The sequence below is a fragment of the Anser anser genome (assembly GCF_964211835.1).
Source record: "Anser anser genome assembly, chromosome: Z".
NCBI classification, from domain to species: Eukaryota; Metazoa; Chordata; class Aves; order Anseriformes; family Anatidae; genus Anser; species Anser anser.
Window position 1 is genome coordinate 86,437,096 of NC_139723.1, and position 14,365 is coordinate 86,451,460.

At 49.3% G+C, this 14,365-nt stretch overlaps 1 protein-coding gene across 13 annotated transcripts in view; it reads left to right on the top strand.

Annotated features, from left to right (window-relative positions):
- LOC310890199 (netrin receptor DCC-like) overlaps positions 1-14,365 on the top strand; it is a 418,983-nt gene that overhangs the window by 18,774 nt on the left and 385,844 nt on the right. Inside the window, exon 1 of one of the 13 annotated variants that reach the window (XM_083818917.1) lies at positions 8,186-10,252. The exons of the other annotated variants lie outside the window; for them this stretch is intronic. Within the exon in view, the coding sequence (XP_083675043.1) occupies positions 10,213-10,252 (40 nt within the window). The 5' untranslated portion in view covers positions 8,186-10,212. Of the gene's footprint in view, positions 1-8,185; positions 10,253-14,365 lie in introns of those variants that run through there. 13 annotated transcript variants of the gene reach the window in all.

Here is a 14,365-nt window from a genome sequence, read left to right on the forward strand (position 1 = left end):
CGTGAAAACCACTCTTCCTAGCTCATCTCTCCTTCGTTGTACTGCAGATGCTGCTGGGCTTGCTGTTGGTGAGACCGCTTATCGTGATTTTCCTACAAGTTATTTATACGTTTGTAGGAAATTGTATATATTATCCTCCTTTGGAAGGAAGCTTCTTACACAGTTTTCTGCTCAGAAGACTGAAAAAGGTTTAGGGGAATAATTGAAGGAGTTCGTCATGTATATGAAAGCAGTTAAGGGTCTTAGATGTGGACTTTGCTTTTCAAGAGGACATCGGGATTTTTATGGATTTATTGACGGGGACCTCCGGACCTTTGTATTTTCGTGCGTTCCATGCGTGCGGTAGGATATTTGGCAAACGGCCCGTGTGAGGACACTTAGGTAAAGGTATTCGCGCACGGGGTTGTAAAATATTGTAGGACTGAGGATGCTGGCACATGTAATTCTTGTTTTTTTTTCTGTGTTCCTACGTTTCTGACGCTAACTGATTTTGACAGTAGAAGTAAGGGGACGCTCGGGTCGTGGAAATGAAACCAACCGGGTGCCTTGCGACAGCAGGTGCGCGTTTGGAGAAACGTGTTCGGTTCGGGTGGAGGCAGTTACGCGCGGCGGTGGCCCCGTGAGCTCCCCATCACGCAAACATGATTCGCTCTTTGTTTCCATTAATCCGAAATAAAGGTCATCTGGCGGAAAGATTCGGGAGGAGACCGGGTAAACAGCTGCCTTTCCGTACTGCCCACACTGTTCTCTAAGCCCGCGGTAATGGAGGATAAATCAGGTTGTATTTTTTTTTTTTTAATCCATCAAATTTTCACGATTCAAACAATTAGAGAAAGAGAGAAAAAGGTTGCTCCCCTACATCAGGCTGGATTCCCGACCGGAGTAACTCCTCGCTGGCTTCCGTGGGGAATGCGTTTGTATCAACAAAATCCCCCCCCCAACGCAATTTGTTGGTGATCGTTTGCATTCCTGATGTGCTCGCGCAGCCACCGATCCCCTGCAACCGAAGAGCTTTGCTCGGGCAGGTGCGCTGATATTCAAAGGGTTGTTAACATCTCTCCGGAGGGGGATATTCCGCTACCAGGAACTCTATCAGGCTCTTCCATCTGGGTAGGGAATTTGTCAGGAGCCGGAGTTGCGTTATGAAAAGTATCAGTTAGCTCTTGATTTGTGCCTAATTGAATTACGTCATTAGCGGGACCCGATTGCAATCAACGGGAGGGATCGCCGCAAGGACGGCGGCCGCTCGAGGTTGCGAGCGGCGCCTCGTGCTCAGCCACCAGTCGCAGACGGGGCAGTGCCACGACTCCGCCAAGCTCGAGGCGAGCAGATTTCCCAATCCTAAACCGCGGGGAGGTTGCCTGCCGAAACGGGCACGCTGCTGGTCTGTGACAGCACAACCTCTGTGACACCGTTCGTTTTTGGAAATAATACCCTTGGCGGCTTTTCCTGTGAAATGCCGCTCGGAAAACAATGGCGTGGTTGGGTCGCGTGTTTAGTAACGCATCCCTCAGACTGCAGGTGGGCAAAACTCCCCGAGTACGATTCAAGTGGCCCTTAAACGTGGAGTGGCGGTAGAGTGTCCGGTCATTTGCAGTGTCTGAGTAAATGAGACCTGTCTCCGTGCGTGACTCTGTCGGACGCCTGACAGCGATAACCCTTGCTCTCATTGCTCCTGACGTCTCCTAGGGATGTCACCAGGAGTTTCCGTGCGGCACCCTTTGCCGGGCTCCAGGCTTGGCCTCCAAACGCTCTTGTTCCCAGTGCGGTAGGTAAATGGGTCGTGTCAGAAGGAAGCAAACCTTTACGCAAGGTAAGCATGATGGATAAACACGAAAAAACGCTGCCAGACGCTCCGGGAGGTGGGCGTCACTCCCCCTTTTTTCTTAGGTAGGTGAAACTGGCGCCGAGGTTTCATTGCGAGGGCTTCTCCTCGGCTGAGCTGTGGGGCTGAGGGTCCCGTGATCGAGGTCCTGATGCTAAGGACCCCTTGTAGGTATAGTTTTCCTCTCATTTTCTATTATATTTCTGCTCCTACTGGTTCCAAAATGACATTGGCCCAGCCTCCTGAGCGTCCTGCTGCCACTTCTCCGAGGAGGAACCCGAGGATGGGGACGTGCTCGCCGCAGCGACCGCAGACGCGCCGCGAGGGATGGGAAAAGGCTTCGAGGTTCCTGGCGTAAAAGGGAGCGGCACAGCTCTAACGTGTGGCTGTCATAAAACGCTGCTCATCCCAGCGCTTGTAAGCTCCAGTGAGATTAGGGTTAGCTTGGCAGCACGTTGGGTTTAAAAAAGGTAATTCATAGAATCAGCGTAGATTCTACATTTGATGTCGATCCTTAAATAACAAATGCGCATGCGATCTCGAGGGAAGAAAACGCCTTAAACGATCTCAGAGGAGCCGGGCTGGAGGAGAGGTGGAGGAAGGGGTTTGCTGCGGTCCTGCTAGCGTCAGTTCCTGCAGGTGCCTTGCTGCTGTCTTTGCTCAGACGCCCACAGTTAAAACAGTGGCCAGATTTGGGGTCAGAAGGGGGTTTTCCCCTAATTGCCAGATTTCCATAGACCGTTTCCCCCCCTCTCCCTGCAGACCAAGCTCTGCTGTTCACCCTAGCACCGCGTGTGATGTTGAGGCACATCGACATCCCCACGTCTCCTCTAGCTGGGGTTTCTGGCGTTCATGATGGCCTTAATAAAGAACCTGGGAAGTGTTTTGGGGTTCGCAGAAGCACGGGGTGGCCGAAGTGCGAAGGGACCTGCGGGTCCTTGCGCCCAGCCCCACGTCCAGGCGGCTGCTGGAGACCTCCAAGGAGAGCCCCCAGCCTGCTGCAGCGCCCAGCTCCTGGCCGGTGGGAAGTGATCCCTTTTAACTTCCCGTTCCTACACGTTTGTAGCCTAAGCCGCAGTCTGGTACGTTCCTATAATGGTCACCTTCGGGTAGGAGATCGTCTGACCTGCCTCGATGTCCGTCTCGGGGCAACGCCAGCCTTCGCGAGGCGCCTGCTTTGTTCCTACCTCATGGAAATTCATTTCTGGGACCGGGCGGCGTTAAGAAAACCTTACCACAGCAGCATTAAAACAGACGCTGACTTTTTCAGCCTTCTGCCAACGGTTCCTAACGCGGGCCCTGGCGTTGAATTAACAAAGTGACCTTCGTGGCATTTACCTCGAGCGCCGAGCGCGGGCGTACGAGAGGACTGAGCTGCCGTAATTAGGGGCAGCGCAGACAGCGAGGAGCTTTTCTCAGAGCTTGCCTTCCAGCCTCGGATGCCTCCAGCGAGGATCTCTAAGTGGAAACGGAGGCAAGGAAGCACTTATGATCAGAGGGTGAGGGAAGAGCCTCTCGAAACTTTGTCGTCTCCTGGAAGAGGAGCTGAAACGTCCTCTCCTGGATGCTGGCAAAGCGCGAAAGGCACTTCCCTCGAACCGTTCCTCCGGCCGTGACCTGCGTGCTTCGAGGGTGACGGCCTCCTCGTTTCAGGCAGCGAGTCGATCAGGTAACGAGGTTTTGTCGAAAAATGAAGATCTTAAGTGCTCTGTCGTAAGATTATTTGTCTTTTCCTCACGTGAAACGTAAACCAAGCGGAGCCGTACTCGCTGCAGCAGGGCATGTCCCTCCCAGACAACGTGCTGCCAGTCTCCTGTGGTAGGCACGCACCGTAGCAAAGGCTGCGAGTGGTGATTAAAACACAAACACACGGATTCTCTCACTTTATCAGCGAAAGGAAGAGGAAAAGCAGCTTTTGAGCGTGCTGTAGCTGCCACCCTGCCTCTCCCAGCTGGTAGCAGCTGGCCCAGGCACGCACGTACGTAGCACACGTACAGGCGTGGGTAGGATTTCCTCCTCTTCGTCAGCACGTCAGGAGACCAGTTGTTTCCATGACCCGGTGAAATAAGTGGGCGGCTGGGTGACTTTGAGCTTAAGCAGATTTAAAAAATAATGTAAAAAAAAACCAAAAACCTTGGCGTAGCGAACAGATAAACTTTTAGCTGGGGGCTGAACGCTGCGGCTCCACGTCGCTGTTCAAGCAGTTCGTGGTCACGCAGAAAATGCTTGTTTTCTGCCCCAAAAGTGTAGCGAAATACCTATTCCTCTTCTCAGGTATTAAACTGAAGGTTGGTTTATTATTGGTAGGGGTAAGGTAATCATAATACTCTTTGGACTCATGCGAATCAGAAATCCAGGGCCAGATTAAACACACCCTAGCAATATTTTGCCGCTGCAAACACCGGCGTACATGCATTGATTTGGTAAGCTGAAATAAGAGCGTGCAGTGAAAGGCACAGAGGTGGTGATCTCCGCGTGTAGAAGGAGAGAATTTCACATCCTTTTCATCTACAGTGTAAATCAGGCCTGGAAAGTGGTGTCCTCTGTCTTCCTTTAAAGAGGAGACGGGAATCTTGAAACCGCGTAGCGTGATGGGGCAGGGTTTTGTTACCGCTTTTGTTACTGAGTGGGTTTTTTTTTTTTGCGCTTTTTTTTTTGATTTATGAACACTGAATGTTGGTTTTGCTCTCCTGCGGAAATACGCGTTTGTCAGCTAAGTCTAATCAACGGAAGCGTACACACATTTTCGTTGAAGGGTGGGTGCTTTATTAAAACATTATATATTCACGGTGAGTGCGTGGTTTCAGTAAAAATAACTTTTAAAGTCGAAATGTGACATCTTCTGCTGTAAGCTGGAATAATTAACAACACCCAGGGACTGACTTTAAAGGGATAAGTCGGCGGTGTGCCTTCCTGCCAACTTTTGGCACCCTGGGCTCTTCTATTTTCACTTCCAACCAGAGGTAAATCACGCGCTTTCCATACCATTAATGTGTCGTTAATGAATGACTGGAAAATTGCTGTGGGATGAAATGAGGATGAGGCAAACTTTGACTTCTAGAGGCAAAAACCTTGTAAGGGGAACTTACTCCCCGTGCACTAAACCGTGGTATTGGCCCGTGGATCTTACGCCGGAGAAGCTGGCGTGGCAGGCTGCATTTCTACCAGGTTTGGCTCTGAGTAATGAGGAGGACGGCGTAATGGATCGGCTACGCTTCTATTTCTGGGTCGCTCATTATTTTCAGGTGAAGTCCTGCAAATGAGCAGTCAATATCAGAGTAAAGGTACGTGACATCACCTGCCGCAGCCGTGGGCTTCTCTTCTTTCATTTTGTCGTCTTGAGAAGCCAAAGGAGAGGAAAGCTCTGGGCAAATGCCTGCTGTGAGCAAAACTCCCCCAAATACTTTTTTTCCCCAGGAAAAAAGATAACGGCAAGGACTGAATATTAAACATGTTGAGCATTTACTGTAAAACCCCGTCTTCTGGCATCCACCCATCATTTTCTTCAAGGCCCAAAGCACTCGGATGGAGAAGGAAAGGGGGAGCGGCTTGGCTCTCCCCTGCCCGGGTGGGATGGGTTGATTTTCCTTTCCTTTCGGAGCAAAAACGCCTTTGCCGCTGTAATGTTTGTGTTTGCGTTCGGGTAACCAAAAGGATTTACTTTTGCAGCTCTACTGTTGGATCTCAGTGGCAGATCCTTTCTCCCTGCCACCCCACGAACACACAGAGGTGCACACGCACGTTTGTGCGCTCCGTGTGGCGCTGGATTTCCAAATCTGTGTGTTTCTTTTCTACACGGTAACTCGGATTCTTGAGATTTGTGGGTTTTCAAGTGCTTGAAACCTCGCGTCTCAACCAGTTGGGTGCTCTCCTGGTTAGCACCCAGGCGAAAAGAAGCGCTCGGAGCTGTTTGTAGGTGTCAGTTGTTCCGATTTCTGGTAACTGCAAAAGAATAGAAAAGGTTTTATGCAAATTTGGAACTGAAAATTAATGAATTAAAGCCAAAACGTGCTGCTCTTTGAGTCCTTTTCTGCATCTTCAACCCCCCGCACGTGGCAGACGAGCTCAGGGCTGTGCTGTGAGCTCAAGACGCTTGATGGATGCTCCCGTAAAAGCCTGATGTCTCAATAACCGAGTAAATAACACCAAGTTCGGAGCGTGACTTCCAGGAACGACCGGTCCCGTAGGAGAGCGGGGATGGTGTATCGTGAATTAATGAACAGTGCCTTGCGCTGGTTGAGGCGGCGAGAGGCCGGGCCGGGCTGACAGCGCTGTCATATTGTCCGGACAGGGGTATATAAAGATCTATAATATATAGATTCCATATAATCTATATATAATCTGTATATTTTAGATCTTTATATAGATAAATAGATCTTCATGTATATATATAAAATATAGCATCAGCTGTACGGGCGTTTCTCAAGGGTGGGCAGATGAGCCTGTCCGGGTGGTAACGCAGACCCGATCACTTTTCAAGGAGAAATCGCTTTGGGTTTGCTTCCAGGAACGGGAAAGGATCGGCTTTTTGGGAGGGGAATTCCCAGCTTCTCGTGCCCGAGCTAGAGGGATGCCAATCTCCCGTTGGCCGCGTGGATTTCGGGATAGCTTTGGGTCGTTCCAGAGGCTGTTGTAAGAAGGGAAGGATGAGTCCCCAGGACTTATCTGTAGGAGCTTTTTATGTTCTTGGAAAGATTAAGGAGGCTTTTGAATGTTGTCCCTTGGTCTACTGGAACAATTCTGTGTGTTTTTTTTCTTTTTTCTTTTTGTTACTGTTTTTAAAAAGGATTGTCCTTGAAGCCGGAACGGGGAAGTAAAATATCTCAGTAAATCAAACGCATGATAAATAAGGACACGGAAACATTCCTGGGCACTTTTCTCGTGAGTATTTGCTGCTGTCTCTGGCAAGGTTATGCCCTCGCCAGATGACTTAGGAGACGCTGAAGGATTTAAGGACACGGTGGGGTTTAAGGGCCCTCGGGGTTGAAGTCACATCCAGTTCTTCGATGTGGCTGGAAGGATCAGGCCACCGCACGTCCCGGTACCTAAAAATGGGACCGAAAGGCAGAAACACTTGGTTTTCCCCGTATATTTTGGTTTAGTCCTGAGCAAAATTGCCAGCCCGTTTGCGATGGAGGTGCTCAGGACCGTGTTTGTGAGCAGCTTGGTTAAAAATGCCTCGTTGGTAACTTCGTGCTTGATTCAGAAATATTTTGCTGCAGGTAAATCGATGTATATCCAGCGCGGACACGCACAGGGAGTTGTATGCTTGTAGGTATCTGCAGATAGATAAAGGGAGGGATGGAGGCACCAGAGGTTGATTTTTGTGCGTGAATGTGCAATCCGGTCAGCTCCTGCAGAAAGGTCAGAGGAAAACCAGAGGCTGGAAGAACGTTCGCAATATTTCCATAAACCCAAGGTGTTTTTCATCCAAGATGTGGCAGTGAGGAAGGCAAGGGATGGGGGACTTGAATTTGGCTGTTTTCACAGCTAAAGTGTCCTTGTTGGTGTAAGAGGTACTCACGTGTTTCGAATTCTCATATTTCTGTTCCAACCCTTGGGGACCTCACTCGGACCTTCACCTCTCCTTAAGCCGTATTAAATACAGACCGTACCTGATGCAATATTTATGCCCTCTGCTTCTCAGCTCCGATTTGAATACTGAAAGTTTTATGCCCGTAAAAATTGCAAATGAAAACAGAATATTTACAAATCGCTGCAAACCGCCGAGCATCTCCTCCCAGATTCCTTCGGGGTAAGCACCAAAGGGATATTTCAGAACCTCTCAAATAATTTTTTGCCCCTTGGCTGGTGTGTTGCGGCGGGATGCTTGGGTTTGTGGTTTAATCGGGCAGGAATTTGGGGCAGAAACGTGCAATCGATGGCATGACTGAACGGGCACTTTCCCCGATGGATCATTTTTATTTTGAAGGCAGTGCGGAGGGATCTCCCCGGCTTCGAGTCGTGTCGTTGAGTGCTTGCTTGGGAGGAGGCAGCAAATCCTTTAATTCCTGCAGTTTGGGAGCGCCGGAGACGTTCGGCCTCTCCGTGAGACCGAGCCCTCGCGGAAGCCGGAGTCCAAGAGAGACAGGGGAGGAGGAGTTGGAGAAGAAGAAGGGAAGGAAAATGCTGGGGGAAATGGCGCTCCCACCAGCACCCAAGGAGGTAAAGACAGGAGAGGAGCGAGACGGAGTAAGACGTAAACCAGGGAAGTGATGAATGGCTGCGTTGGGTGCGTCGGTGTAGGGGAACGGAGCCGCTGTGCGTAATTAAACGGGGGAAATGGAAACGTACGTGGTCGCCGCTGCCTAAAGAGCGTGATAAATGGGTTGTACTCCGTCATGTTCATGTATTGCCTGCTGCAGGTTACCGGCGATGTATTCGTACTGTTTATTCTGCTTCTCCTTGCTTCAGCCAGCTTGTTTGTGGAAGTAAAGGAGGCACGGTTTGATTCCTCTGCCCAGCACGTCCGCGAGTTTCTCTCTTTTTATGCCTCTGAAGCTCTCTCTGGCACACAGGAGGAATCACAGGCTTTTCCTCAACCCCTTTTTCCCCCCAGAACTGGCTTTGTGTGCTCAGCCTGAAACGGAGAGCCGGTGATAAACCTCCTTTGCCAGGCACCTGGAAACTGGGCGCTAATTGAAGTGCCTTAAGATTTGGAGGAGAATTAGTCTAAATTCACAATAAAAGTAGCCACAAGTGGAGATGACGCTGAGCTTTTCCATTTTCTAGGCCAGGTGTGGGGGGCAGGTTTCCTTTCCTCGCTGGCCGTGTCATATTGTGCTCAGATTCTGTAAGCCAAACCTGAATATTGCTTTCTTTTTTAAAACAAATTCCAGCTGCTGCTGCTGCTAAGCACAAAACCTTCTCCTTTTCGGCTCTTAGTCTCTGAGCTTTATTTCTGCCTGACAATCAAGATAAAGTTGATTTTCTGCTGAGAACAAAGTGTTATGAAGAGAATACATTTCTTTGTTCTGGGTAAGATGAATGCAATTTTTTTTTTTTTTTTAGAGCTGAATTCGGGAGGCGATAAACACTAAGCAAGGGAAAAAAAAGGAGAAAGACACATTCAAAATCAGCTCACATACCTTGTGCTTTCTGCCGTTATTACTTTGGATCGGCTTGTAAAGAGCACCCGGGATGGGGACAGATGTTGGAAGCGTGATTGACATCCCCCAGCTCCTTTTCTCCCCAGGTTTTCCCCGGAGGGCAGGACAGGACACGGCGAGCTCTTTTGCAAAGCCACCTGCTTGCACGAACGTGCAGCGGAGCGGATGGAAAACTGGCACCAGCAGCCTTTGAGAGCCCCGTCAGGCTGCGGCTAGGAACTTCCAAAGCCAGTGGAGCTCTGGGTTGCTTCCCAGCTTGTCAAGAAGGCAAGGTGTCTGTAAAAAAAATAAGCAACGAGGAGAGAAAAGAAAGGCAGGGAATGCTGCGAGTAAGAGCTCGGATGCGGGCGATTTGGGGCTGATGCTGAGAGTTTCCCACGCGATGAGATAAATGGGGTGTAGAACCATTTCCTGAAGTAAGACTGTGACTTTAAATCATTTTTCCATCATTTAAAACGAACCCAGATAATGGCAGCCTTTAAAGTAACGTCCCAGATCACTGGGTGAGGTTACCCCGCCTTGCATGGACGCGGGACCTCGTGCGTGGAGGGCTGGGACCCGGTGCCACACATCGAGCCTGGTGTCTGCAAAGTAGCAAATTAGCGGGGTTGCTGGAAGATTCAGGTAGCATCATAGCTTTGCCAAGGTATTAAGGAGCTTTTTTTCCCTCCCAGCGGCACTGTTAGTATAAAAAGAGCCTTAAATGTGGGCAAAACGAGGGCAAAGTGCAGGCTGCGTCGCAAGGGGCTGGAGGAAAGCAGGGGAGGAGGCGGTGATCCTTTAGGTAGGTAGGAGCCACATCCAATAACCCCACCGGTGTGAAGCATCTCGGTGTCACCACGACAAAAATGGCTTTTTGGGGAGGATTCGGTGAGGTGGCAGGAACAGAAGTGCCCGTATACGCGTGTCTTGTCGTGATGGATGGCGGAGTTTGGGGAGGTATCAGCTAATTTCGCTCAACTTCGGGCGTGTAATTCAGCCTGCTGAAATATTGATACTGCTCCGCCTCGTGACAGGAGCTCCGCACCGGCAAACGTCTCCGGGTTTGTAGTTAAATGAGGAGCAGTCGTGTTAACAAAGGCAACACAAACCATTAGGAAATCTGCGCGCCGCATCTCGGCACGGGGATGCTATTAAAGTGTCAGCTCTGCGTGAATACTGATATTAACAGCGTAGTCAAACTTTAATGATTTATAACAGTAGGTGCTGTATCAGAAAGCAGAAGGAAAAGCAAACCTAGAGGGAAACAAACGACCGGAGGAGAAGATAATCCAAGTGATGGAACTTGAAATCAAAGCAAAGCAGAAGACAGACAGAGGTGAGGTTTTTGCAGCGTGGTAGAGGTTGTTCAGGATGGACAACGCTGTCAGACACATGGTCTGGTTTTTGGGTGGTGCTTTGTGGAGCCAGGAGTTGGGCTTGGATGATCCTTGCGGGTCCCTTCTGACTCGGGATGCTCTGTGATTCTGTATTGCTTAGGTCCCGGGATGGGCTGTCCATATGGGAATCTCGTCCCTAAGACCTTGCAGGTTCAGTGCCTCAGCTTCCCACCTCCGCAGCTGCCACTGCACCGGGTGGACTTTGGTGCTGCTTCCTTGGCCAGGTGTCTTCGCCCCCAGAGGAGGTGAACTCCTCTGCAGTTTGCTGTAGAATAAATTTAGAAAAATAGCCACGGATGGGGAGCGTCAGCCCCATTTTAGCTTCTTTCACAGAAAATTCCCAGCTCTTCAGAAAATATCCCTGCCAGGTGCATGTGCATGGAGCTGCTGATGTTTAATACGTGGACTTTTTAACTTCTGCAGAGCAGGCAGCATCGATCCTAGCGGCGCTCCGGAGGCTCGGGAGGGGCGAGGAGTGCAGCATCGATTTGGAAATGGTAGTAATGGAACCGGGGCGTTGTTTGCTAGGAACGGAGAAAAATGAGTGACCTTTCGGGCACGCTCCAGCTGCTCAAATCAAACCCTAATAAATGAGGCAGCGTTTTCAGACGGCCTAATCGATAGGGCGGCGCGGTCAGGGAACCTCGCATTACAGGAGCTAACTGGGTTGGACCTCATTGAGTGGCTTGGAGCCCTGCATGATGCCCTGCGGTCCTTGGACGCCTCGCCAAAGCTTCCAGAAAAGGGAGAAACGGGTGGGTTTGGAGAGCTGGAGATCCTGGGGGCTGTGAGAGGCCCCAGGGAGTCCTTGGACAAGCCGTGCACTACTGATGTTCGTGCTTGGTTTTCTGGGAAGTGGTTTGCTAGCCCTAAGTTTTATTGTACCGGCTTTGAAACACTCTGCGCAATAATCATAATAATAATAATACTTCGTATCTCGGCGGCAGCTCTTTCACACAAAGAACTGAAAGTACTTTAGGGGAATTTTCAAAGTGTATGTGACAGTAAATCAAACCCAGCTGTCCTATTGCTACTCGTGCCTATCAGAAATTCAGAACAGTCACTAGCCTGTATTTTGCAGATAAAGACATTGAGCAAAGGATCCGGATATTGCCCTGAATTAGTGGCTAACGTCAACTCCACTTTGCTGGTTTAACAACAATACCGAGCATTCTCTAAAAGGATTTTTTGTATTAAACTTGAATTTATCCTTTTCTTTCTTTCTTTTTTTCCCCTTTCTTTTTTTATTTACAATCCATTTCTCCTGTGTTTCTGCCTAATTGTCGAGTAATGTCACACCCCTTTCCCCAGCACCATTCTGCATGCTGATCTTCACTGTAATTATATTTTGCACTTCAATAATAGTCTTCACTCAGATCTCAAAGTCTTTCACAAAGCCGGGGAAATTTTCTCTCTGCAGCCTCGGGAAGCCGCACGTGACGTGCCCCGAAGGCGGAGGTGAGTTGGGAGCTCTGCGCTCCCCCGATACGGGAGCGAGCCCTTTCCAGGCAGACCTGGAGCCGACATCTCACAGCTGTTATTTCCCCCACCTTCCCCTTTTACACCGTCAGGGAAATAGGATCCCGAAGCCCACTTTTGGCTGCTGGTAGCTCATACTCATCCTTGCTTCTTGCGTGGTCAACAGCTGAAGTAGTTGTTGACCATGAAAGTAGCATGGTCAACTGCTGATGGAGACCCCACGAACCAGCCACTTGAGGTCATCCTAAGAAATCCACAGGTGTGTTTTTCCCCCGTTTTCACTGTAACACCCATCTGTGGGTATTCCTTGCTGGTCTGCACCATGGGGTTTTACAGCAGCGAGGTCCCAGACCTCTTTCCTTGCACCCAGGTTGTCCGTGGCCCCGGGCTCTTCTCCCCTGGCTCACCCCGAAATGGCCAGGAGGGACTCGCTCACCCCCTTGTACAAATTCCAGTCCCTTCTGTCAGACAAATTCCTCTTTAGTCTTGTATTTTACATCCCGAAGTCTCCGCAGGAGCACTTCACCGAAGATGAACCGTCCGTTCACAAATAAATAACCAGGTAACTCAGAGCCTCTTCAGAGGAACCGCGTACTTGCCTTAAAATAGTAATAGGGACGGGGAAATAATTCAATGTGGCAGAGTTAAGGTGTGATAAAACATTTATTCCCTCGCACATGACAAGAAAAAATGTGTTTATGTTTATGTGGCAGCGTAAGATTTATGGGGTCATTAACTATTCATTTCCCTGGCTTTAACTGCACGGGGCTCCTAGGTGATGTGATAGATAAGGGCGTTGCTTTCACTTAGCAGCCTTAAAAGTTGGGTTTTCATTTTTGTAAATAACCTTTCGGGGGCACTGGGCTTTATGAAAGGCTTGTTTACTACCTCGAGGAGAGAATAAACCTGCCAGGCATGGATCCTATCTCCCCGAGGAGCTGCAGCGAGGGCGCTGGGGCCCCGACCCCGTCCCGCTGGGAGCAGCCCCACTCTTTTCCCTTCTCCGGGCATCCAGTGTCCCCATCGTTTTTCCTGCTTCCTTCGAACCTCCCAACATCCCATGACCTTCATCCTTCTTCACGTACCTTTCTACCCCACGGCGTGCCCCGATTGCGGCCGGCGGGTGGCCTATAAGGTTTTCACCCCAAATACGGGCCGAAGGGGCGAGGAGGCACTTGCACGGCTGGGGACGTCTTAAAACATAGCCGGGACCTAACTAATGCATTCACTGCTAATTCAATAATGCGTTTCACACCCCAGAAGTGCCTTTTTGTCAGCGCTTAGCCTCAGCACCTGCTCTCCGAAAAGAAGGCCTCTTTAATGTGTGTTTTATGGCAGCGAGGGAGAAGGCATTAGTATTTAGAAACCCCTCTGTCGGTACACATTACATTGGGACTTAGTCATGGGCAATTAGCAAGCGTTGACCCACGCGATGATTTATCCCGTATTTTGCGAGCTAAAACTAGGCATTTTCCTCAGCTTTTATCATTTAAAAGCAAAGGGTTACGGAAAGCTTTTAGTTAAAAGGAAGAATTTCCGAGGTGCGATGAATTGCAACGAAACCAGTTCAAAGAAACCAAATGAAACCAAATCTGTGGAGGTGACTTTATTCTAGTCCCGGTACTTCAGACCAAACAGGAGGGGAGGAAAATCCAGGTGAGCTCTCACTTGGGTGAGTAAAGTTGTTTCTCTTGCCATCACTCGATAAGACGGTCAATAGGCAAAAAACACTTGGAGTGTGTTAGAAAAATATTACGGTTTTGTCGTCCTACCTGTGAAAATGGATGCAGGGACCGCATTTGCACTCGATGCCTTGTGCTGTCTGTCAATGAACGCTCAGAAAATCAACTGGAAGAGAATGGAGATGGATTTTATCTACCTATCTATTTATTTATTTATTATTTTATTGGCATTTGGCACAAGAATAGGGATGAAACCAGTCTGGAAGAGCGGCAATCTCTCTTCCCGTGGCCGCCAGTGAGAAGCCAGTGAGAACGTGAGGCTCTCAGTATCTGCTCTTCAATTTCGTGACTGCAGTTCTGAAATTCCTCTTCAGTCGCATAAATGTCCTGTCCCTCTTTATATTCTTCTCATTTCCTATCTTGCCGAGCTGAAACCTGTGGGTTTCAGGAGCAAAGGGCAAGGAGATGTAGACGCCGTGCTCTCCATGTCTCCCTGCTGAACCATTTTGGATATAAACTTACTCCTTTGAACTACAGCTGGAATAAATATTGGCCTCGGCTTACACCTCAGTGATAAATTTTCCATCCAGGTTGAACATAATCCTTAAAAATAATATATATATATGTGTATATTGAGGTGTCTTTTTGTATTCTTGCTTCGTGCCTGTTCAGGGCATGTTGGGTCAGCTGGGTTGCCTTCAAAATTGTATCGTGGGCAGATCTTGCTGCCAGTTCCTTTGCTGGATCATGCATTTTAAGCCCAAACCGATCGCTCTGATTTTTCCTGGGTGTTTTCTTTTGTCGGTGCATCTCCATGGCATGGCACTCCTCAAAGGCAGCAGTGTACAGTGATAAAAGATTGTGAATTAGCTGTTGGGTGTTTTATGTTCT